We start from the raw sequence: 25526 nt of genomic DNA, 5'->3' as shown, positions 1-25526 counted from the left end.
GGAGCACTCGGGGCAGTGACCCCCAAACTCGACGAGTGGTTGCAACAGATCCCGGGAACAACATCGAATATCTCGGTCCAGAAAAGCGCAGTGCTGGGAACAGCACGGATACTGCGCAGAACCCTCAAGCTTCCTGGCCTCTGGTAGAGGACCCGAGCTAAAATGGGGGACAGACAGCACCCATGGTGGGTGAGACGCAGATTTGTATATATATATATATATATATATATATATATATATATATATATATATATATATATATATATATATATATATATATATGTGTATGTATGGATAGTCCATAAATGTCAAAAAAAAAAAAATATATATATATATATATATATATACAGTAAAGTCTCGTTATATCGATATCGGTTATATCGATAGTACCGCTTATTACGATACTATTTTCATTTCCCTTGCACATTTCTAGTCTTTTTATGTATAATTAGTACCGTTTAGTACGATACCCGGTTATTAAGATAATCCGGTTATTACGGTGCTCCTTTTCATCCCCCGCCGGCCATTTTTGTTTATATCGATATATCCGTCGCGCCATTGGTCAACTTGGTCACGTGTCTTGTTACGTGAGCCGCCATCGGTCGCGCCATTGGTCGACTTGGTCACATGAGCCGCCATCGGTCGCGCTATTGGTCGACTTGGTCACGTGTCTTGGTTACGTGTCACGCCATCAGTCGCGCCCTTGGTCGACTTGGTCAGGTGACTTGGTTACGTGCCCAGCACCCGTGTAGCAGAGCCATTTTCATTTTCAGACGCTAGCTCGTGTGTAGCAGACGAGATTGAAGTGTTTGTGTTAAAAGGTAAAAATGGGAAGCAGAAGAAGATTGATGACTTTTTTAAATTGTATACATAATACAGTAAGATGTAAGCGTTGCAGTTTCCCTGTTGTTATGTACATGCCCACTGTACTGTATATGAATGCAATCGTTTTTTGCAACAATGTTTCTTGTTTTGTCTGCTGAAGCGCGATGATTTTGAAAATTATTAACATTCCATACTGTGTATTAAAGGACAGCCGATGTCACTTTTTATTCAAATGCAAATAAAAATGACTTCACGCCAAGACGTCTTGCATTGCTTGTGAATCCAAACAATGGCTTCAGATTCGGATAATATGCTTTCTTGTTACACATCCAGTTATGAATATGTTTCAAATACACTGTAGTTCTGTAGATTAAAGCATACATGTTTACAATCATTAAAGAATTATATGTGCCATTTTGAGGCAACATTGGGGGAACATCTCTCACCCCAAAAAAAAGGGAGCTAATGGCCAGCTCCGTTTCTCATATGGCGCTTGGCTGCCCTCTTTTGGCGGCTTTTGTTTAATGCAGTTCGGCGCAGGATCGGATATATCGATAGTCCCGGTTATATCGATATTTTTTCGGACTCCTTTGAATATCGATATAACGAGACTTTACTGTATATATATATATATATATATATATATATATGGATAGATCGATGAGAAGGTTTCTTCAGCCGTCATCTGTACAAAAGTGAAGGTTTCGGATGTTTCGCCTCCTATCCAAGAGGCTTCGTCAGCGAAGTTCGCTGACGCTCCTATCCAAGCGCTGACGAAGCCTCTTGGATAGGAGGCGAAACGTCCGAAACCTTCACTTTTGTACAGATGACGGCTGAAGAAACCTTCTCATCGATGGACCACTCCTGTACGACTGAGAGCTTACACAGACATATATGGATAGACCATAAATGTAAAAAAAATGTCAATTGTGCCATCTGATGTACTGTATTCAAATAGCAGACAAATAAATAATCACTTCCCAGCAGGAATCTATATGAAGTTCTGACTGTGCCTTGAAACAAAATTGTCTTCTTGAGTGGATGCAGTGACATCGCAATGACAAAAGTTCGCAGGTTAACTCAGTGAAGCGGAAAACCACAACATGACGGGTTTTCTGCTGTTTGAAATTTAATTTAAAGCTATATGTCAGTACAGGAACCAATAAGCGATATAATCTGTCGCAAAACAAGATTCTTTTTTTCTCGCAATCACATTTTTGAACAGTGTTAAACTTTCAACAAGTTAACTAGAATTGGAAAATAAATATTGTAACGGAATTGAATGGGAAAAGGAAATAGACAAATTATAAGATAGTCGGCTCATTTTAAATTGGGGTTCATATTTTTCTATTCGTTTGCATGTCCACTGTTCCTGAATCTGAACAATCTTACTCATACTTCATGAAAGTATGATACGCTAATCCTCTTTTTTTTCAATATTCTTCAGGTCCAAGCCGATTGTTAATGCTATAGCTCGCCTGTCTTTCCAACCAAAGGAGATAAGTCTTGATCAAATTGACTGCTCGGCCAACACAGACACCATTTTACCCATGGTGAATTTAACAGCCTGCTTTGAAATAGTAGAAACAACGAAGAGTAAGGCAGGTAAGAATGGTGACCGCTACACTCCAAAAAGACAAAACTCTAGTGCTAGATTTGTTATTTGTACCTGTTTTCACATAAGTCACCTCAAAGTCATAGTCAGATTTATTGTCAAATATGCTAATATGCATTACATACAGCACAGATGAAATTACTGTCCTCTCGGACCCAGCATGCAAGGCACTTATAATGACATAACTCATTATAACTCATTTTGACATTGCAAAAAACAACTAGAATGACAAATATGATCGGGATGATATAAAAAAAGCATCCCCATATTAATTTATTTGCTTGTTTTTTCTGGAGGTTTGCATATCGACTTAGCAACTACATCATTATGGTTGCTTAGCACAATTTTATGAGATGTATCAAATATTTCACATTAACAAGCATAACATTGTTCAATGTAATTGACACTGTCAATCTAAATCATGATCGTTGTTATTGTATGCAGTGGTTTAGAACGGTACTGCATCATAATGACTACTCTTAATATATGAGATCACATAAATCAGGGGTGTCAAAGTCATTTTTGGCCGCGGGCCACATTGTAGTTATGGTTTCCTCTCGAGGGCCGTTATGAATTTGGGGAACCCATTAGAATGTTTAAATCCCTTCAAATATTACATATAGAGCACACAGCAAATTAATGAATAACTCGTTTTCAAATCTGAAGTCAAGAATAATCACTTTTATTGTGGTTGACATCCAAAAATATGAAATGTTGGCTCAGATTTTAGCAATCATCATGGAATTTAACAAGTTTGATTTGTGTCATGATGCTAAAAGAAATGTTAAATAATTTTGTGTTTCATGGATTTTGGATGGGAGAAAGGTGCGCATTTCTCCCCATCCAAAATAGTTAAGTTGGGCGACCACTAATTGACTCTGAGAAGGTGATTGCAACCACCTGGGAATGGCCAATTGCCGCTGGGACCTGATTGGCCAGAAGCTCAGGTGAAGCACCTTTAAAGCCAGCCTGAGCCAGTCACTTCGAGGAGGAAGAAGAGGGACAAAGGAAGTGCTGGAGAGCGGTGTTTCCTGTGGTCTGTTGAAAGCTGATATCAACTTCAAATAAAGAAAACTCACAATACCCTTCCTGCATCTAGCTGAGTGAACTTTTATCCTCTTTCCACCTGCTTGCTGTCGCGCCGCACGACAATTGGTGGCAGTGGTGGGATCGTGTCACCCTGCATGAAGAAGGTGGGATCGTTACGCCTTGCTGAAGTGGAAAAGATAGAAGGAAGCCGAGATGGAGAAGGTGGGACGAGGAAGAAGTTGTGTAGCACGGGCCAATCAAACTGGACTGAAGAGTTCTGAAGGGGATCAAGGAAACCAGAAGCTTGAGTTGCCCCAAGAAGATGCCGTTCTTCTTTTCCATGAGGCGTCTGACAGTTGCCAAGCCAAAGATGGAACTGAGCAGAGTGAGATGGAACCAGTGGTGAAGCCTAAGACTCAGACAAGAGGTGATGTTGATTGAACAGATCTAGAGATCAGATGCACCAAGAAGTAAGAATGGACATTTGACAGTCGATCTAGTCAACATTATCCTCCTCTGGGACCGCAGCCCAGGGCGCTGACTCTCGAACATCCAGGCCAACGAACCTTCCTCCCGCACAAGAAACTCCCAAGTCTGGTTACCTAACATGCCCAACCTCCACAGTTTCATCATCTAAGACAAGCTGCAATTCCAATGCTTTCTGAACCCAGAATTCCAGAAAGAAACGGAAGATGCAGAACGTCAGGAGCTGGAAGAGGATCTCCAGCGAGAATAACGGCAAGAATTTATCAGGGAGAGATTGGCACCCTGGACAGAAGGTGTTAATATTGTTGCATATGGGATCAAGTAAGCTACTGGCAAAGTGGCAGGGCCCATACGCTGTGACTAGGAGAATAGGACCTGTCACATATGACATTCTCTGCCCTGACAACAAATGTTATTGCTGATTATTTGACAAGAATGTCTGAACTCTGAGGAGAGGGGGTGAATGATGTCATGATGCTAAAAGAAATGTTAAATAATTTTGTGTTTCATGGATTTTGGATGGGAGAAAGGTGCGCATTTCTCCCCATCCAAAATAGTTGAGTTGGGCGACCACTAATTGACTCTGAGAAGGTGATTGCAACCACCTGGGAATGGCCAATTGCCGCTGGGACCTGATTGGCCAGAAGCTCAGGTGAAGCACCTTTAAAGCCAGCCTGAGCCAGTCACTTCGAGGAGGAAGAAGAGGAAAAAAGGAAAAAGACGACAATTGTCGTGCGGCGCGACAGCAAGCAGGTGGAAAGAGGATAAAAGTTCACTCAGCTAGATGCAGGAAGGGTATTGTGAGTTTTCTTTATTTGAAGTTGATATCAGCTTTCAACAGACCACAGGTAACACCGCTCTCCAGCTTGTCCTTTGTCCCTCTTCTTCCTCCTCGAAGTGACTGGCTCAGTCTAGTTTTAAAGGTGCTTCACCTGAGCTTCTGGCCAATCAGATCCCAGCGGCAATTGGCCATTCCCAGGTGGTTGCAATCACCTTCTCAATCAGTCTCAATCAATTAGTGGTCGCCCAACTCTACTGTTTTGGATGGGGAGAAATGCGCACCTTTCTCCCATCCAAAATCCAGAACACACAAAATTATTTAACATTTCTTTTGGCATCATGACAATTTGCTTTCGCGGGCCGAAAAAATGATGTGGCGGGCCGGATTTGGCCCGCGGGCCTTGACTTTGACACATGTGACATAAATGGATCTGTTAAACATTTGTATGCAAATGTTGGGTCAAATTAACTTTATTTCTGGGTTTCTTTTCAGTCATCTACCCAAATCCTCGTTACCTAATACTGTATGTTATTTTGAATACAAAATTGTTAAACTGCAACACATTCTGATCCGCTTAATCCTCACAAGGGGGGTGCTAAAGCTTATCCCAGCTGTCTTCGGTCAGTTGGCTGCAGACACCCTGAGTCGGTTGCCGGCCAAATGGCGGGGCATACAGAAACGAACAACTATTTGCGCTCACATTCACACCTAAGGACAATTTACAGTGTTCAATCAGTCTGCCATGCATTTCTTGAGAGTGTCTGAAGTGTCTTCAGCATGTCTTTAGAGCAGTGGTCACCAAAATCAGGCCCGCGGGCCGTATCCAGCCCGTCAGCACATTTGGCCCGGCCCCCTGAACAATACCAGAGATGCTATCAGATTTTGATAGCAAATAAAAATTCCTTTTACAAGTCAAAGGTTGGTTTTCGATCATTATCTGTTCTTATTTTGTCAATCAAATCAATGTATGTTGTTTATAATCATGATTGAACAACACAAACACGCCTGCTCACAAGAGAACACTAAAGGAGTCGGTCACAATGCGACGCGACACAAGAAAGTGACGTATGAGGAAGTGGAGGTAGATTCAGGTGCGCTCAGTTTGGCGCTCTATTTGGTCCCAGACCCATTTTCTCTTGTAAACCATCCTGTCAAAGAGAGAACGGAATAATGGCGAAAAGGATAGGTAAGAGAAAAATGGATTCAGAATGCAGGGTATTTAACCTGCAGTGGACAAACGATTATCTTTATGTTCAATGCAAAGAAAAGGCTGTTTTTCTCATCTGTCAAGAGGCGGTGGCGGTATTCAAAGAATACAATCTTCGCCGACACTATGAATTCCGTCACAACGACAAGTACAATAGCTTGCAAGGCCAAATACGAGCAGACAAACTCTCAAAGCGAAAAGTATCTCAGCAGAGTACGCCAAGCTCAGCTGAAGAAGGCTTCTGTTCTGGCCAGCTTTCGGGTTGCTAAGCTGATAGCAAGCAGCGGTAAGCCTTTCACGGACAGAGAGTTTGTTAAGAAATGTATGGATGCTGTCGCGGAGGAGTTGTGTACCGAGAAGAACGATGCCTATAATACCGTAGGTCTGTCGGCGAGTACAATCACCAGACGCGGTGAAGAAATCGGGATGAACGTAGATGCCCAGCTGCAGCAGAAGGCAAAATAATTTGACTTTTTTCATTAGCACTGGATGAGAGCACGGACGTGCAAGACACAGCGCAACTGCTCATTTTTATTTGTGGAGTTAGCGCAAACTTTGAGATATGCGAGGAGCTGGCAGCCCTCCAAAGTTTCAAAGGGACTACAATGGGAGAGGATATTTTTGACCAAGTGTACTAAACCATGGAGAAGTTGGACCTGAGTTCCAGAACTGTGATGGTCTGAAAGACGCCTTCAAGCCCAACAGTCTCATTGACTTCTATGCCGCCCTCCCAAACGACACATATCCAAACATCAAAAAACACGCAATGAAAATGTCCACAATTTTTGGCAGCACGTATATCCGCGAGAAAAGCTTTTCTCGCATAAAACTCCTTAAATCTCCGATGAGATCAAGATTGACAGAAGAACATTTGCATCAGTGCTTGAGACTGGCTGTAACTAGAATGGAACCTGATATTCAACTTCTCACCAGCCAGATGCAGACCCACAGTTCACACTGATGAACATACATAGGTAAGCTCACTTTTCTGACTTGAATGAGTCATTCTGAGCATAAACAAATATAATCATAATAAAATCTACTGGGATAAAATCCATCTTTACGGCCATACTGGTAGTGAAATGTATTGTGCTGTGTAGGTGCTGTATCACTTAGTTCACTTTCTCAACCTGCTTCCTTTGTGGTTTTCACAGGGAAGTTGATGAGAGAAAGCTGCAAACAGCGGTGTCTACAAGCCTATTGGAACCTACAAAAGGATTATAAAAGGAACACAAGAACTTTAAGAGACTGATCATGTGTGTCAGAGAGATTCTGCTTTGACAACAGAGCTGAACCTTTATCTGTTAAGATTGTGCATGGCACAACAGAAAGTTAAAGGACAACTGACGTCTCTGGACAAATTGTGTCCATAATTTGTAAAATGGCTTCAAATGACTTCTACTGAGCGTATTTTAAAAAGATTCCACCACATATAGCTATATTTTACGTTTTAAGACTAGCGCTGAATATAATCGATTGCAAACATGTATGCTTTCCTCTTCAGAACTATTTGAATCATATTCATAACTGGAGGTGTAACAAGAAAGCATATTCTCAGAATCTGAAGCCATTGTTTTGATTCTCAAGCAATGTAAGACGTCTTGGCGTGACGTCACAACTGGGGGCCGGACTTTCTGAATATGCCCAATTCGCAGTTCAATTTTTTGCAGATTCAGAATCAGAATCAGAATACCTTTATTCGTCCCGCAATGGGCAAATTTGCAGTCCACAGCAGCAATTGAAGAGGGATGGGGTTGGGGTGGGAGTGAAAGGATAGAAAACAAGATATTCTAAGATATAGATTGTGGACACTTTTAGTGATTTTTATTGGTGTTTTGCATTTGAATAAAAATATCATACTTTGGGTATTTTAGATGCTATAAAACTTTTTGCTGATGTCTTAAGAAACAAAAAAGTGACGTCGGTTGTCCTTTAATGTTCCACGGCTTTTTTTCTATGAAGAACACAGAGTTATTTAGTTATTTATTTCATAAATAGTGTTATTTATTTCTTGTTTTTCTGTGAAGAACCCAGAGAGTTATTTAGTTATTTATTTCATAAATAGTGTTATTTATTTCCTGATTTTTTTTCTGTGAAGAACTCAGAGAGGGTTATTTACTTATTATTTATTTCATCAATAGTGTTATTATTTGTTTCCTGACTTTTTTTTCTGTAAAGAACCTGGAAAGGGTTATTTGATTATGTGTGGCTTTCTGGAAAACATTTTTTTTAAGCTCCCTATGATCGTCACACTTTTTCTGTTACAAACTGACACCGGCCCCCCATCACAGAAGGGAAAAGTTATGTGGCCCTCACAGGAAAAAGTTTGGGGACCCCTGCTTTAGAGTGTCGGGGGGATCCGGGGTGAACATGCAAAGTCCACACGGGGGGAAGGGGGGGGAATGTCGAGTGGTTAGCACGCTGGTTTCACCGTGCAAAAGTCATGTGTTCAAATCCCGCTCTGGTCTCCTTGTGCAGAGTTTGCATGACAAGTCAAAGTCAGATTTACTGTCAAATATGCTAATATGCATGACATACAGCAAAGATGAAATTACTGTCCTCTCGGACCCGGCGTGCAAGGCACTTATAATGTGGCTAAAAAAGACAGATAATTGACAATACAGTGAGACCTCAACTTACGAACTTAATTGGTTCCCAGACACAGTGTCTAAGGTGAAAAATGTGTATCTCGAAAAAAAATTCCCATAGGAAACCATTAAAATGGGAATAATCCGTTCCCGGGTTTCCATAAAATATACTTTTCAACTAAATAAGCCTTAAAACTACACACAACCTACCTTATCCTATGCATAATAAATGTGCTATGGTATTGTAATTAAAGAAATACACTGCGTTGTATCATAAAGTTACTTTATTTACATTTGTGATGGTCATTGATGACTTGATGGAATGGCGTTGGAGGTCGAAGGTCAGAGGGACTTGCTGTTTGGAAAGAGAGGCACATTACATGAGGACTGTAATTAAAGAAATAAACTGTGCTGTAAAATAAAGCTGTATTTACCTTTTGATGGTCATTGATGGCTGATTGAAGGAGAGTCACAGAAGGACTGTTGGTAACTTAACCTCTGGTGTGGCTTCTCTTTGCTTCTTTGGAGACTCCCCATCCTTTTTGCTGATTAAAAACCTCTTAATTGACATCTGTTGCTTTCTGACTTGACGGTGTTACGAGGCTGAGGCATCACATTATCGTTCATCATGTTGATGATTGGGGGGGGGGGGGCAGGGCTGGGAGGGAGGGAGTTGAGTCTCCTGACTGCCTGGTGGCAGAAACTGTCCTTGAGCCTGCTGGTCTTGGCTCGGAGACTCCGCAGTCTCCTACCCGATGGCAGCAGGCTGAAGAGGATGTTTGTTTGTCTCTGTGTGCCCTGCAATTGGCTGGCAACCGATTCAGGGTGTCCGCAGCCTACTGCTCGAAGACAGCTGGAATAGGCTCTAGCACACACCAGCGACACTCTTGAGGATGAAGCGATCCTGAAGATGAATTAATTAATTGAAGCAAACAACAGGAAATCCAAATCAATTAAAGATTAGGGTGTATTAGGAAAGTCACCCCAACACCATCAACACTAAGAATGGTGAGTTCAGAGTCCATTCGCATCTGAAAGCAGGCTCTGTTCTCACCCAATCCGCCAATCAATGTGTGATGATGTCTGTGCTGAATTTTGAGGTGAAATAAAGAGGTTTCCGCCATAAAGTGTGGATGAAGTGAATTCTATGTAAATGCGCTATAATTCTAAAGCGTGTCTTTGCAGGAATGATGAAATTAGGACTAAACATTTCATACATACTTGATGTGGATCCGATGAGACAATCGCACCGAGGTTTCTTTGCTCAAAGTGACAAGAAATCAAGGAATCTTACGCTCACATATGAACTTCTGGATAGGGACACATGCTTCCTGTTCCCCATCCACATGCCAGTATGAACGTCTCCATGCAGACACACACACACGTTTTGATAATACAAAATACAAGAGCATTTGTGGTCTACAATGTTTCATTTGTTCTTTTCCCCCTCACAGAAATGTGTAAAAGACACTCTGTCACCTATCAGCATCAAATTAAACTTCTCCCAGGTGAACAGTCACATTGCAGATGCCATCCTGAATGCAGATGGTAAAACACACGCTCTAGTTGAGGTACGGGATGTGACATCAATGATGAATGTTTTGGTTTTAAAATGCTCAAATAATATTCCCTGATAGGTTTCCAACTATATTTGTAGGTTCCTTTTGAAAGAAAGTGTAAAAAGAATGACACGTGTATTGCTGAAATTGAAGTGGACTTCAAATTCTTGTAAGTACTGTGTATTTTTTGCAAGCACAGTCCAGCATATTCATGAATATACAATTTACACTGTATCCTTTAGGACTCCTACGTTACTGGTGGCTGAAGAAAATTACTTTAATATGTCCATGACAATATCCAATCATGGTGACGACTCGTACAACACCAGCCTAACAATGCACTACCCCACAGGACTCTCTTACTCCAGGATGTTTCAGATGACTACACAGGTACTTAACATGATAAACCGTCTACCGCATTAACTGCTGTCCTTGAAAGGGAGAAAGCCAGATTTGCACTGATAGCGGCAAAATGAGGACAACCTAAATCATGACCCTCTATTTCAAAATAAAAACATACACTCCTTTTTTTGAGAAAGTAAAGAATGTTCCTATTTTCTGTTGTAACACAGACCACGAGACGAACGCTCCACAAGTGTGATGATCTGGATGGAGTGACTGACAAAACAATCTGTGGCATCAGCCTTCCTGTGTATCGCAGCAAATCGATAGTGAGTTTTGCTTAAACCCTCATGACATCATTGACCCACATCTGCAATGTAATGTTGGTAGACTTTAACAAGTGATCCGAGTGACACTGCCTCCTAAAAAAACATGACGCCCCCTATCACCAGAGCCTTAAAATTTCTGCAAAAATCAATGATTCAAGTCACATTTATTTGCACCACCCTGAATCACAAATAGTCTCAAAGGACCGTCGACAGTTGATGAGTATCTATGACCTTGGCCTTGGTCAAGGTCACTTTTTTTCAGAAAAACAAACAAACATAAAACTCCTTCTAGGGAAAAAAAGAGAGAAACCTTGAGAAGGGCACGCACGTGGGACAATGCCCCTTAGAGCATGACCAGATTGCAATGGATTCTGAGTGGGCAACGTTTGAAAAAACATTTGTTTCCTGATAAACATTCAAAGCCATACAATGAAACTATGGGAAAGAGTATTCGAAGCAAGACTAAGAGCAGAAGTGAACATTTGTGAGCAGCAGTATGGCTTCATGCCAAAAAAGAGTACAACAGATGCAGTGTTTGCTTTAAGAATGCTGATAGAGAAGTACAGAGAAGGTCAGAACGAATTGCATTGTGTCTTTCTAGATCTGGAGAAAGCGTATGACAGGGTGCCCAGAGAAGAGCTGTGGCATTGCATGAGGAAGTCTGGAGTGACGGAAAAGTATGTTAGAGCGGTACAAGACATGTATCATGACTGGAAGACAGTTGTGAGGTGTGCTGTCGATGTGACGGAGGAATTCAAGGTGGAGGTGGCACTCCACCAGGGGTCAGCTCTGAGCTCTGACCACCATTGGTACTGTTGACCTTCAGGGTGCCAGTGGAAAATGGACTACTGTTGGTCGAAGAAGGAGAGGAGGGACGTGTGCCCGGAGGAAAAGAGAGAGATGGAACGCCAAGAGTATAGAACTAATAGTAGGAAATTTGAATGTAGGAACAATGACAGGTAAAGGTAGAGAGCTGGTTGACATGATGCAGAGAAGGAAGGTAGACATACTGTGTGTCCAGGAGACCAGGTGGAAAGGGAGCAAGGCTAGAAGCTTAGGGTCAGGGTTTAAGTTGTTCTATCATTGTGAAGACAGAAAGAGAAATGGAGTTGGGGTTACCTTAAAAGAGGAGTTTGTTAGGAATGTCTTAGAAGTAAAAAGAGTATCAGATAGAATGATGAGTCTGAAGGTAGAAATTGAAGGCGTGAGGTTCAATTTTGTTTGTGGGTATGCCCCACAAGTAGGATGTGAGCTGGCGGAGAAGGAGAAATTTAGGTTGGACGTTCATGAAGTCATACAGAACATCCCGAGAAGTGAGAGGGTTGTAATTGGTGGAGACTTCAATGGACATGTTGGCGAAAGAAACAAAGATGATGAGGAGGTGATGGGCAGGTTTGGACTGCAGATGAGTAACGCTGAAGGACAGATGGTGGTTGACTTTGCTAAGAGAATGGAAATGGCTGTTGTGAATACTTTCTTTCAGAAGAGACCGGAACATAGGGTGACCTACAAGAGTGGAGGCAGAAGTACATAGGTAGACTACATTTTGTGTCAACGGCGCCATCTAAAGGAAATCAGTGACTGCAAAGTAGTGGTTGGTGAGAGTGTAGCCAGACAGCATAGGTTGGTGGTGTGTAGGATGATGACGCTGGCAGTGAGGAAGATGAAGAAACCAAAGGATGAAGTGGGGACAAAATGGTGGAAGTTGAAAAAGGAAGAGTGTTGCATGACATTTAGGAATGAGGTAAGACAAGCACTGGGTGGGCAAGAGGTCCTTCTAGATGACTGGCAAACTACAGCAAACATAATCAGAGACAGGTCGGAAAGTACTTGGTGTATTTAGTGGAAGAAAGGTAGATAAGGAGACTTGGTGGTGGAATGGGGAGGTGCAGGAGTGTATACAGAGAAAGCGGTTAGCAAAGAAGAAGTGGGACACAGAGGACGGACGAGAGTAGACAGCAGTACACGGAGATGCAGCGCACGGTTAAAGTAAAGGTGGCAAAGGCCAAACAAGAGGCCTATGATGACTTATATGCTCGGCTGGACTGTAAGGAAGGTGAGACTGATCTTTACAGGCTGGCGAGACAGAGAGACAAAGATGGTAAGGACCTGCAGCAGGTTCGGGTGATTAAGGATAGAGATGGCAATGTATTAACAGGTGCCAGTAGTGTGATGGCAAGATGGAATGAGTACTTTGAAGAATTGATGAATGAGGAAAATGAGAAGGAACAAAGAGTCGAAGACGTGACTGTTGTGGACCAAGACGTAGCAAGCATTAGCAAGGATGAAGTGAGGAGGGCACTGAAGAGGATGAAGGGCCCTCAGGCCTGATGATTTACCAATCGAGGTATGGAAGTGTCTTGAGAGGTGGCGGTGGTGTTCCTGACTGGGTCATTCAACAATATCTTAGATGATGGTGAACAGATGCCTGAAGAATGGAGACGAAGTGTACTCGTGCCAATTTTTAAGAACAAAGGAGATGTGCAGAGTTGTACTAATTACAGAGGAATAAAGTTGATGAGCCATACAATGAAACTCTGGGAAAGAGTAGTTGAAGCGAGACTAAGAGCAGAAGTGAACATTTGTGAGCAGCAGTATGGCTTTGTTGCGTCACACGTGTGTATGATTTTGAAGTGCGCTTTTCAACCCTTTCATGTCTTTCAATTCCTTGATCTCCTTGATGTGCGTCTCACCCTGACGCATAGCACACGCTTGAAAATGGTATAAAAGGAGCTGTCGCGGGACAGAGAGATTGGGCAGAATCTTGTCAGACTCATCTCGGGCTCACGCCGGGCGTCGGACGGACATCACGGCACGACTTGCTCGACTCCATGCCGCGATCAAGCTCTGCGCGTCACCTGCCTGGGAGATCTGACAACGAACCTACTTACAAATAAAGAGAACCATCAAACTCTTTAGTTTCATGCCAAAAAAAGAGTATGACAGATGCAATGTTTGTTTTAAGAATGCTGATAGAGAAGTACAGAGAAGGTCAGAACGAATTGCATTGTGTCTTTCTAGATCTGGAGAAAGCGTATGACAGGGTGCCCAGAGAAGAGCTGTGGCATTGCATGAGGAAGTCTGGAGTGACGGAAAAGTATGTTAGAGCGGTACAAGACATGTATCATGACTGCAACACAGTTGTGAGGTGTGCTGTCGGTATGATTGAGGAATTCAAGGTGGAGGTGGGACTCCACCAGGGGTCAGCTCTGAGCCCCTTCTTGTTTGCTATGGTGATGGACAGGCTGACAGACGATATTAGACAAGAATCTCCTTGGACCATGATGTTTGCAGATGACATTGTGATTTGTAGTGAGAACAGGAAACAGGTGGCGGAGAAACTCGAGCTGTGGAGATATGCCCTGGAAAGGAGGAATGAAGATCAGTCGCAGCAAGACGGAATATATGTGTGTGAATGAGAGGTATCCAAGTGCAAGAGTGATGCTACAAGGAGAAGAGATAAAGAAGGTGGAGGATTTTAAGTACTTGGGGTCAACTGTCCAGAGCAATGGAGAGTGTGGAAAAGAGGTGAAGAAGCGTGTCCAGGCAGGCTGTAGCGGCTGGAGAAAAATGTCAGGTGTGATGTGTGGTAGAAGGGTTTCAGCTAGGATGAAAGGAAAAGTGAATAAAACAGTGGTGAGACTAGCCATGATGTTTGGACTGGAGACAGTGCCACTGAAGATAAGACAGGAAGCAGAGCTGGAGGTAGCAGAGCTGTTGAGGTTTTCTTTGGGAGTCACCAGGTTGGATAGGATCAGGAATAAGTACATTAGAGGGACAACTCATATTAGAGGCTTTGGAGAGAAAGTCAGAGAGGCCAGACTGAGATGGTTTGGACATGTCCAGAGGAGAGAGAGTGACTATATCGGGAGAAGGATGCTGAGTCTTGAACTCCCAGGCAGGAGACCAAGAGGAAGACCGAAGAGGAGGTTTATGGATGTGGTCAAAGAGGACATGAAGGTAGCTGGTGTGAGAGAAGAGGATGCACAAAACCGGGATAGATGGAGGACATTGATTCGCTGTGGCGACCCCTGAGGGGAAAAGCCGACAGGAAAAGAAGTCTCGCAGTGGAGAAATTTACACATTTCACAGCAGCAAAGTTATGAAAGGAATTTCTTGCCTTCCACGAATGGTCATTTTTATGATACAAGAGACCCCTTTTGCATTCAATTATATATTATATAATAATAATAATTATTATTGTTTTTTTACAGTATTACTGGTTGTTTTTGTTGTTTGCGTCCAATTTCCTGTTTTTGTTTTAGCAAAGTGGATCTTTTATACAGGTTTTGAAGAGCACATATTTTGCCCGTATGTACATATTTTGTCATGCATCTGGTTAGGAAATGTGTGGCCAGTGGAATTGATGAAAAAGAATGCCCCCCTACAGCATTGTATATGACCCACCCTTATTTAGCCCATTCAATCTAACTGACTTCAATATCCGCTTACAATGACTCACGGAAACAATGGACATGCTCTCTGCTTCTCTCATGTAATTTTTCCCCCTGCATCTTGAGGCAACATTTCAAAGCTCTTTCCACGTCAGTACGGAGTATCAGTGGAATGACACGATTGCAATTAGTGTCGCTGGAGAAAGGTAGATGTCATTTTTATGTTTTGATCCATGTTTCATTATTTTATGACACTTTAAAAATCTCTGCCTATGTAATTTTCTCAGTGATAATAACAACTCCACCGTGTTTCTGCTTACCAAGACGCTACCAGTACAATTTGAAGTAAAAATGGCAATAACAGTGTAAGTCCTCATGAACATGGTTGGTATATTGTGACACAAGTGCTTTTTCCATACGCATATTTCCATTTTTCTCTTCTTTCCGGTCATATTTAAAATCAGTAAATTGGAGGTGGGTGTTAGTTTTCCATCAATTCTTCTTCCTCATGTTGATTAGTTTTTTTCCAGTTTAAAATGAAGGACGTTTGTTTATTTTTTTTTATTATTATTTAAAAAAAAACATACTGGGAGGGTGTTTCCAAACCTTTGACTGGTATTTTTTACTGTAATTTATTTCTTGTGTCTTTCTGTTTAGGAAAGATGACACCACCACTTACGTGAACTTCACAGAAGAAGACTCAGACCCAAAAAGAATGGTCATTATATATAAGGTAAAATCAATTATTTGACTATATGTGTACAGCTTAAAACAAGCCACTTATGGCGTGTGATTACTCCACAACAAGCGCTGTGCTTTGCAAAATTAGCATGTCTAAGATCAGCAGTGGTGGATTGGTATCATCACTTGCTACAGGCAGTTTGACAGTTTGAGAGGTGCACGTGAATGGTTCAGATTAGTAATCGTCTATCGACTAACGTCGTTTGTAAGTCCTCATTTAAAACTCACTCATGGCAGGTGGATAACCCGGGATGGAAGGCTTTTCCTGTCAATGTCTCTCTAAGCTTCCCAACTCAACTCCAGTACAACTTTGAAATGGAAAATTATCAAGTCATTGTACAACAGGTAACCTAAATAACATCACATTAAAACCTGATCGGCATCTGAATGTTTAGACTAATCGGCATTCTATCTTATCTTTTTTTTTAAAGAACAAAACTCAGTGCAAAAACATCACCAGGATTCATTCTGAAGTAAGTCCAATCAGTAACACAGTTGTCTTTCCAAATTGTTCAATGGCACAGATTTTTTTTTACATTCATTTATTTTCAGTATTGTTCAGCAGAAAAACACTGCAAAATCATTCAGTGCGATAAGGTGATGCTGGAAAAGGAATCTTCCACTGAGTTTATATTCTCAGGATACATACAATTTAGTGATTTTAAAGAGCGTGCGCAGGTAAGTACTGTACACGCATAAAGAAAAAAAAAATCTCATCCGACAATTAATGAAATCCACGCTTTGCAGAATAAAGCATTTCTGAAAAGATATACTGGAGAGAGCGCAGAGGTAAAGTTCAAAAGCATGATCCATATTGATTACGACAAACACAGATATGTACTGGATTCTTCTCACCGACGAGAGGTACGTTCAACTCACTCCGGCTCCGATAAATACTCCATACAAATACTCCATGCAAGTAATGTCCAAATGTTCTCGACTGTGATGCAAAGCATAAAGGACTGACACATGAAAAGAGGGACGCCATGTGGAAAGAAAGCACTTTCACAACAAAATTGGTATGAGGTACACCTGATAGTAATAAGTGTATTTTATCTGTCAACAGTGTGAAGTTCACATCGAGTTCATTATTTCGCCTGATACTCAGTTCATTATATTAATGGGAACTGGACTTGGAATTTTCCTTTTAGTTTTCGTGACATGCGTAATGTATAAGGTGAGTTTTTATGTGTGAATGTCACTCCAAATGAGTGGTTGATTCTACTCAAGTCCACCATGTCACTATTTTTGTTTTACGAATAAAGCTGGGATGCTTTAAGAGAAAAACAGTCCAGTATTATCAAGAGCAGGAAGAGGAGGCTGCCCTTCAGATGGGAGCTGCTGCTGAGGAAAACCGCAGTGCAAGCCAGCCCGGGAGTGAGCGGTTTGCTGAGGAAAAATCACTTCTTCAAAACAACCGGTCAGCTGATGCGGAGGCAGCCCTGGAATAAATGATGATGGGATTCAGACGCTTGAGCAAATTTATGGACATTGATGACACTGTCAAGAGAACAGTGCAATGATACACTGTCCATTATTTTCATGATTTATGGTTAGGTATATGATGTGTGTGTGCAGCAGAATATTGCAACTACAGGATGGATTTATATGTAGTGGACGACATCATATACAAAGGCAGTGAGATTGTCATTCCAAAGACTTTGAGAAATGAAATGTTAAAAAAGATTCATGAAGAAATGTCCGGGAACACGAGCTTGCTGTCCAGAGCTTTGGATGCACCGGGCATCATTGTAACAGAGGGGATATTTAGTTCTCTGTCAAGGATAAACATGAAAGTTTCTCAACATCCAATTGACTTTAATAGAGTTTTTCACCTAAATTTCAACTCATTAACCACCATATCACTGGCACATGAATAGGTTTTGTAGGAAATAAAATTCTGCGGAACGGTGACTGGAAGATAAAGCATCTTAGAGGACTTTGTAGTTCTGTTTGTGATGTAATGTAGGGAAGAGCTGTCTATTTCAGATCAGAGCATTGTCATCAAATGGTGAGTATAGTTTGTGTGGCCATTTTGTGTTTGTGAGCCTTTTACTGAGTATCTTCAGCTTAATAATAATAATAATAATAATAATTGCATGTGGCTGCCCCTGCTCACCCACAGAAAAACTTATCCTGTGACTGTAAAGTGACCTTGAGTTTTAAAAGGCGCTTATAAATGAAATTTATTATTTGATGCTGATTTTACCGTGAAATGGGCATCTTGAATAAATTCATGAATGTGAAGTGACTGCTGAAAAGGATGATTTGATCCTCTCCTCTTTCATCTAGAATGGCTTTGTGCCATCACAAAGAGGGTACAGAAAGTCCTGAAGAATAAATGACTGTGTGTGTTTGTATTGTCGTATTATTTGATATTTTTGTTTTTTTCTTTCCCAAAATGGCAGTGCGTGACCACGCAGCGGCTTGCGTCTCTCTTCCGGCAAATTGTAGTTTTCGTGTTTGTTTGTTAAGTCATTATAAGTGCCTTACACGCTGGGTCCGAGAGGACAGTAATTTCATCTGTGCTGTATGTCGTGCATATTAGCCTATTTGACAATAAAGCTGACTTTGACTTTGAATGAGTTAATATGCTTTTCAATCTTGATCTACATTGTGCCTTGAATTGTCACAAAAGACAATCTAGCATTATTATTATTATTATTATTATTAATTCATTATTATTATTATTAGTAGTAGTAGTAGTTTTTTTGTCAGCGTACGTGGCTGAGAAAGAACCAGCTGAAGTGACTTAGCAGCGTGTTTTGGATACGTCCCTTGTGTATTTGGCATGTTCAACTCAAAGACATTCTCGGGCCAGACAGTGGGCACACCAGAGGGACGACATCTCACAACAGTCTTGCCTACAATGTGTCCCCTAAGGCGCAACAGGAGAAGATGGTGTTTTGGCCAAGGAGGTCTGGAGATCGATCGGCCTACTGGACTGGCACAATTAACCATAATGAGTGAAGAATGTTTGATGGACTGATGGCACAAAGTCAAGAAAGAGTTGTCATTTATTAAAATGTTTATTTTGATGCTGGTAGTTCATTCCTCGTGGGGAAATTCCACTTTTACAGCAGTAAAGTGCAAAATAGCAAAAAACATAAAGCAAACACAGTTGGCAGTCATAATCTTCATTTTGCAGCCCCAAAATTGTTGATTCGCTTGGATGTCAAAACAGGCAGCTGTGGAAAAGATAATGATTGGGATCCAAATGAATTTGGATCATAGAATAATTAGTTAATCAGCATCGGTGGCGTCATAAATGATCATGATGGCAAAATATCATATGATCAAAGGTTAGCTGAAGAATAAAAAATACATGAGGCGGTGTACCTGTTGTGGGGCAGTTGCAGCCCGCTGCTCTGCGTGGTTCAATCGCCTCTGGAGGCAGCTTGACAGCTCTTGATACTCCGCTACCTGGCTCTCATACTGCACACACATCAAATGTTGGTGATGGGGCCGCATTTATAGACACATCCACAAGAAAAGTGAACAGGTGTGCACGAGACAGAAGATTTTCAGTCAACTGTGCTTCATCCCCCCAAAAAAATCACCTCTTTCATTATGTTTCATGAGGTAAAGTTTGACTGTACTGTGATTTTTTGGAGATGATGGTGAACAGATGCCTGAAGAATGGAGACGAAGTGTACTCGTGCCAATTTTTAAGAACAAAGGAGATGTGCAGAGTTGTACTAATTACAGAGGAATAAAGTTGATGAGCCATACAATGAAACTCTGGGAAAGAGTAGTTGAAGCGAGACTAAGAGCAGAAGTGAACATTTGTGAGCAGCAGTATGGCTTTGTTGCGTCACACGTGTGTATGATTTTGAAGTGCGCTTTTCAACCCTTTCATGTCTTTCAATTCCTTGATCTCCTTGATGTGCGTCTCACCCTGACGCATAGCACACGCTTGAAAATGGTATAAAAGGAGCTGTCGCGGGACAGAGAGATTGGGCAGAATCTTGTCAGACTCATCTCGGGCTCACGCCGGGCGTCGGACGGACATCACGGCACGACTTGCTCGACTCCATGCCGCGATCAAGCTCTGCGCGTCACCTGCCTGGGAGATCTGACAACGAACCTACTTACAAATAAAGAGAACCATCAAACTCTTTAGTTTCATGCCAAAAAAAGAGTATGACAGATGCAATGTTTGTTTTAAGAATGCTGATAGAGAAGTACAGAGAAGGTCAGAACGAATTGCATTGTGTCTTTCTAGATCTGGAGAAAGCGTATGACAGGGTGCCCAGAGAAGAGCTGTGGCATTGCATGAGGAAGTCTGGAGTGACGGAAAAGTATGTTAGAGCGGTACAAGACATGTATCATGACTGCAACACAGTTGTGAGGTGTGCTGTCGGTATGATTGAGGAATTCAAGGTGGAGGTGGGACTCCACCAGGGGTCAGCTCTGAGCCCCTTCTTGTTTGCTATGGTGATGGACAGGCTGACAGACGATATTAGACAAGAATCTCCTTGGACCATGATGTTTGCAGATGACATTGTGATTTGTAGTGAGAACAGGAAACAGGTGGCGGAGAAACTCGAGCTGTGGAGATATGCCCTGGAAAGGAGGAATGAAGATCAGTCGCAGCAAGACGGAATATATGTGTGTGAATGAGAGGTATCCAAGTGCAAGAGTGATGCTACAAGGAGAAGAGATAAAGAAGGTGGAGGATTTTAAGTACTTGGGGTCAACTGTCCAGAGCAATGGAGAGTGTGGAAAAGAGGTGAAGAAGCGTGTCCAGGCAGGCTGTAGCGGCTGGAGAAAAATGTCAGGTGTGATGTGTGGTAGAAGGGTTTCAGCTAGGATGAAAGGAAAAGTGAATAAAACAGTGGTGAGACTAGCCATGATGTTTGGACTGGAGACAGTGCCACTGAAGATAAGACAGGAAGCAGAGCTGGAGGTAGCAGAGCTGTTGAGGTTTTCTTTGGGAGTCACCAGGTTGGATAGGATCAGGAATAAGTACATTAGAGGGACAACTCATATTAGAGGCTTTGGAGAGAAAGTCAGAGAGGCCAGACTGAGATGGTTTGGACATGTCCAGAGGAGAGAGAGTGACTATATCGGGAGAAGGATGCTGAGTCTTGAACTCCCAGGCAGGAGACCAAGAGGAAGACCGAAGAGGAGGTTTATGGATGTGGTCAAAGAGGACATGAAGGTAGCTGGTGTGAGAGAAGAGGATGCACAAAACCGGGATAGATGGAGGACATTGATTCGCTGTGGCGACCCCTGAGGGGAAAAGCCGACAGGAAAAGAAGTCTCGCAGTGGAGAAATTTACACATTTCACAGCAGCAAAGTTATGAAAGGAATTTCTTGCCTTCCACGAATGGTCATTTTTATGATACAAGAGACCCCTTTTGCATTCAATTATATATTATATAATAATAATAATTATTATTGTTTTTTTACAGTATTACTGGTTGTTTTTGTTGTTTGCGTCCAATTTCCTGTTTTTGTTTTAGCAAAGTGGATCTTTTATACAGGTTTTGAAGAGCACATATTTTGCCCGTATGTACATATTTTGTCATGCATCTGGTTAGGAAATGTGTGGCCAGTGGAATTGATGAAAAAGAATGCCCCCCTACAGCATTGTATATGACCCACCCTTATTTAGCCCATTCAATCTAACTGACTTCAATATCCGCTTACAATGACTCACGGAAACAATGGACATGCTCTCTGCTTCTCTCATGTAATTTTTCCCCCTGCATCTTGAGGCAACATTTCAAAGCTCTTTCCACGTCAGTACGGAGTATCAGTGGAATGACACGATTGCAATTAGTGTCGCTGGAGAAAGGTAGATGTCATTTTTATGTTTTGATCCATGTTTCATTATTTTATGACACTTTAAAAATCTCTGCCTATGTAATTTTCTCAGTGATAATAACAACTCCACCGTGTTTCTGCTTACCAAGACGCTACCAGTACAATTTGAAGTAAAAATGGCAATAACAGTGTAAGTCCTCATGAACATGGTTGGTATATTGTGACACAAGTGCTTTTTCCATACGCATATTTCCATTTTTCTCTTCTTTCCGGTCATATTTAAAATCAGTAAATTGGAGGTGGGTGTTAGTTTTCCATCAATTCTTCTTCCTCATGTTGATTAGTTTTTTTCCAGTTTAAAATGAAGGACGTTTGTTTATTTTTTTTTATTATTATTTAAAAAAAAACATACTGGGAGGGTGTTTCCAAACCTTTGACTGGTATTTTTTACTGTAATTTATTTCTTGTGTCTTTCTGTTTAGGAAAGATGACACCACCACTTACGTGAACTTCACAGAAGAAGACTCAGACCCAAAAAGAATGGTCATTATATATAAGGTAAAATCAATTATTTGACTATATGTGTACAGCTTAAAACAAGCCACTTATGGCGTGTGATTACTCCACAACAAGCGCTGTGCTTTGCAAAATTAGCATGTCTAAGATCAGCAGTGGTGGATTGGTATCATCACTTGCTACAGGCAGTTTGACAGTTTGAGAGGTGCACGTGAATGGTTCAGATTAGTAATCGTCTATCGACTAACGTCGTTTGTAAGTCCTCATTTAAAACTCACTCATGGCAGGTGGATAACCCGGGATGGAAGGCTTTTCCTGTCAATGTCTCTCTAAGCTTCCCAACTCAACTCCAGTACAACTTTGAAATGGAAAATTATCAAGTCATTGTACAACAGGTAACCTAAATAACATCACATTAAAACCTGATCGGCATCTGAATGTTTAGACTAATCGGCATTCTATCTTATCTTTTTTTTTAAAGAACAAAACTCAGTGCAAAAACATCACCAGGATTCATTCTGAAGTAAGTCCAATCAGTAACACAGTTGTCTTTCCAAATTGTTCAATGGCACAGATTTTTTTTTACATTCATTTATTTTCAGTATTGTTCAGCAGAAAAACACTGCAAAATCATTCAGTGCGATAAGGTGATGCTGGAAAAGGAATCTTCCACTGAGTTTATATTCTCAGGATACATACAATTTAGTGATTTTAAAGAGCGTGCGCAGGTAAGTACTGTACACGCATAAAGAAAAAAAAAATCTCATCCGACAATTAATGAAATCCACGCTTTGCAGAATAAAGCATTTCTGAAAAGATATACTGGAGAGAGCGCAGAGGTAAAGTTCAAAAGCATGATCCATATTGATTACGACAAACACAGATATGTACTGGATTCTTCTCACCGACGAGAGGTACGTTCAACTCACTCCGGCTCCGATAAATACTCCATACAAATACTCCATGCAAGTAATGTCCAAATGTTCTCGACTGTGATGCAAAGCATAAAGGACTGACACATGAAAAGAGGGACGCCATGTGGAAAGAAAGCACTTTCACAACAAAATTGGTATGAGGTACACCTGATAGTAATAAGTGTATTTTATCTGTCAACAGTGTGAAGTTCACATCGAGTTCATTATTTCGCCTGATACTCAGTTCATTATATTAATGGGAACTGGACTTGGAATTTTCCTTTTAGTTTTCGTGACATGCGTAATGTATAAGGTGAGTTTTTATGTGTGAATGTCACTCCAAATGAGTGGTTGATTCTACTCAAGTCCACCATGTCACTATTTTTGTTTTACGAATAAAGCTGGGATGCTTTAAGAGAAAAACAGTCCAGTATTATCAAGAGCAGGAAGAGGAGGCTGCCCTTCAGATGGGAGCTGCTGCTGAGGAAAACCGCAGTGCAAGCCAGCCCGGGAGTGAGCGGTTTGCTGAGGAAAAATCACTTCTTCAAAACAACCGGTCAGCTGATGCGGAGGCAGCCCTGGAATAAATGATGATGGGATTCAGACGCTTGAGCAAATTTATGGACATTGATGACACTGTCAAGAGAACAGTGCAATGATACACTGTCCATTATTTTCATGATTTATGGTTAGGTATATGATGTGTGTGTGCAGCAGAATATTGCAACTACAGGATGGATTTATATGTAGTGGACGACATCATATACAAAGGCAGTGAGATTGTCATTCCAAAGACTTTGAGAAATGAAATGTTAAAAAAGATTCATGAAGAAATGTCCGGGAACACGAGCTTGCTGTCCAGAGCTTTGGATGCACCGGGCATCATTGTAACAGAGGGGATATTTAGTTCTCTGTCAAGGATAAACATGAAAGTTTCTCAACATCCAATTGACTTTAATAGAGTTTTTCACCTAAATTTCAACTCATTAACCACCATATCACTGGCACATGAATAGGTTTTGTAGGAAATAAAATTCTGCGGAACGGTGACTGGAAGATAAAGCATCTTAGAGGACTTTGTAGTTCTGTTTGTGATGTAATGTAGGGAAGAGCTGTCTATTTCAGATCAGAGCATTGTCATCAAATGGTGAGTATAGTTTGTGTGGCCATTTTGTGTTTGTGAGCCTTTTACTGAGTATCTTCAGCTTAATAATAATAATAATAATAATAATTGCATGTGGCTGCCCCTGCTCACCCACAGAAAAACTTATCCTGTGACTGTAAAGTGACCTTGAGTTTTAAAAGGCGCTTATAAATGAAATTTATTATTTGATGCTGATTTTACCGTGAAATGGGCATCTTGAATAAATTCATGAATGTGAAGTGACTGCTGAAAAGGATGATTTGATCCTCTCCTCTTTCATCTAGAATGGCTTTGTGCCATCACAAAGAGGGTACAGAAAGTCCTGAAGAATAAATGACTGTGTGTGTTTGTATTGTCGTATTATTTGATATTTTTGTTTTTTTCTTTCCCAAAATGGCAGTGCGTGACCACGCAGCGGCTTGCGTCTCTCTTCCGGCAAATTGTAGTTTTCGTGTTTGTTTGTTAAGTCATTATAAGTGCCTTACACGCTGGGTCCGAGAGGACAGTAATTTCATCTGTGCTGTATGTCGTGCATATTAGCCTATTTGACAATAAAGCTGACTTTGACTTTGAATGAGTTAATATGCTTTTCAATCTTGATCTACATTGTGCCTTGAATTGTCACAAAAGACAATCTAGCATTATTATTATTATTATTATTATTAATTCATTATTATTATTATTAGTAGTAGTAGTAGTTTTTTTGTCAGCGTACGTGGCTGAGAAAGAACCAGCTGAAGTGACTTAGCAGCGTGTTTTGGATACGTCCCTTGTGTATTTGGCATGTTCAACTCAAAGACATTCTCGGGCCAGACAGTGGGCACACCAGAGGGACGACATCTCACAACAGTCTTGCCTACAATGTGTCCCCTAAGGCGCAACAGGAGAAGATGGTGTTTTGGCCAAGGAGGTCTGGAGATCGATCGGCCTACTGGACTGGCACAATTAACCATAATGAGTGAAGAATGTTTGATGGACTGATGGCACAAAGTCAAGAAAGAGTTGTCATTTATTAAAATGTTTATTTTGATGCTGGTAGTTCATTCCTCGTGGGGAAATTCCACTTTTACAGCAGTAAAGTGCAAAATAGCAAAAAACATAAAGCAAACACAGTTGGCAGTCATAATCTTCATTTTGCAGCCCCAAAATTGTTGATTCGCTTGGATGTCAAAACAGGCAGCTGTGGAAAAGATAATGATTGGGATCCAAATGAATTTGGATCATAGAATAATTAGTTAATCAGCATCGGTGGCGTCATAAATGATCATGATGGCAAAATATCA

The 25526-nt window shown here is 41.2% G+C and overlaps 3 protein-coding genes across 5 annotated transcripts in view; 2 read left to right on the top strand and 1 right to left on the bottom strand.

Moving 5' to 3' along the window:
* The window catches only part of LOC148892205 (integrin alpha-M), a 45458-nt gene extending 26980 nt beyond the window's left edge, over window positions 1-18478 (top strand). For 2 of the 3 annotated variants that reach the window (XM_089006345.1, XM_089006346.1), the window contains 15 exons: window positions 2273-2430; window positions 9717-9883; window positions 9986-10102; window positions 10189-10259; window positions 10333-10480; window positions 10663-10761; window positions 15282-15361; window positions 15443-15520; window positions 15813-15888; window positions 16134-16241; window positions 16328-16369; window positions 16449-16574; window positions 16644-16760; window positions 16963-17073; window positions 17162-18478. In XM_089006345.1, the coding sequence (XP_088862471.1) occupies window positions 2273-2430; window positions 9717-9883; window positions 9986-10102; window positions 10189-10259; window positions 10333-10480; window positions 10663-10761; window positions 15282-15361; window positions 15443-15520; window positions 15813-15888; window positions 16134-16241; window positions 16328-16369; window positions 16449-16574; window positions 16644-16760; window positions 16963-17073; window positions 17162-17347 (1684 nt within the window). In that variant the 3' untranslated portion in view covers window positions 17348-18478. Of the gene's footprint in view, window positions 1-2272; window positions 2431-9716; window positions 9884-9985; window positions 10103-10188; window positions 10260-10332; window positions 10481-10662; window positions 10762-15281; window positions 15362-15442; window positions 15521-15812; window positions 15889-16133; window positions 16242-16327; window positions 16370-16448; window positions 16575-16643; window positions 16761-16962; window positions 17074-17161 lie in introns of those variants that run through there. The other variant, XR_016116250.1, reaches the window with a different exon arrangement.
* Window positions 18479-19566: 1088 nt separating this feature from the next.
* On the top strand, window positions 19567-24817 carry LOC148892204 (integrin alpha-M-like). Its single transcript, XM_089006354.1, has 9 exons — window positions 19567-21700; window positions 21782-21859; window positions 22152-22227; window positions 22473-22580; window positions 22667-22708; window positions 22788-22913; window positions 22983-23099; window positions 23302-23412; window positions 23501-24817. Exons 2-9 carry the CDS (start codon window positions 21846-21848, stop codon window positions 23684-23686), a joined length of 780 nt encoding a protein of 259 aa, XP_088862480.1. The 5' UTR covers window positions 19567-21700; window positions 21782-21845; the 3' UTR covers window positions 23687-24817.
* The window catches only part of LOC148892203 (sodium channel and clathrin linker 1-like), a 53693-nt gene continuing 52423 nt past the window's right edge, over window positions 24257-25526 (bottom strand). Inside the window, exon 17 of the mRNA XM_089006353.1 lies at window positions 24257-25423. Within this exon, the coding sequence (XP_088862479.1) occupies window positions 25373-25423 (51 nt within the window). The 3' untranslated portion in view covers window positions 24257-25372. The remainder of the gene's footprint in view (window positions 25424-25526) is intronic.

Source organism: Hippocampus bargibanti, linkage group LG10 (genome assembly GCF_051943395.1).
Source record: "Hippocampus bargibanti isolate YZ-2025 linkage group LG10, ASM5194339v1, whole genome shotgun sequence".
Taxonomy (NCBI): Eukaryota; Metazoa; Chordata; class Actinopteri; order Syngnathiformes; family Syngnathidae; genus Hippocampus; species Hippocampus bargibanti.
This window is presented reverse-complemented; position numbering and strand designations above follow the sequence as displayed.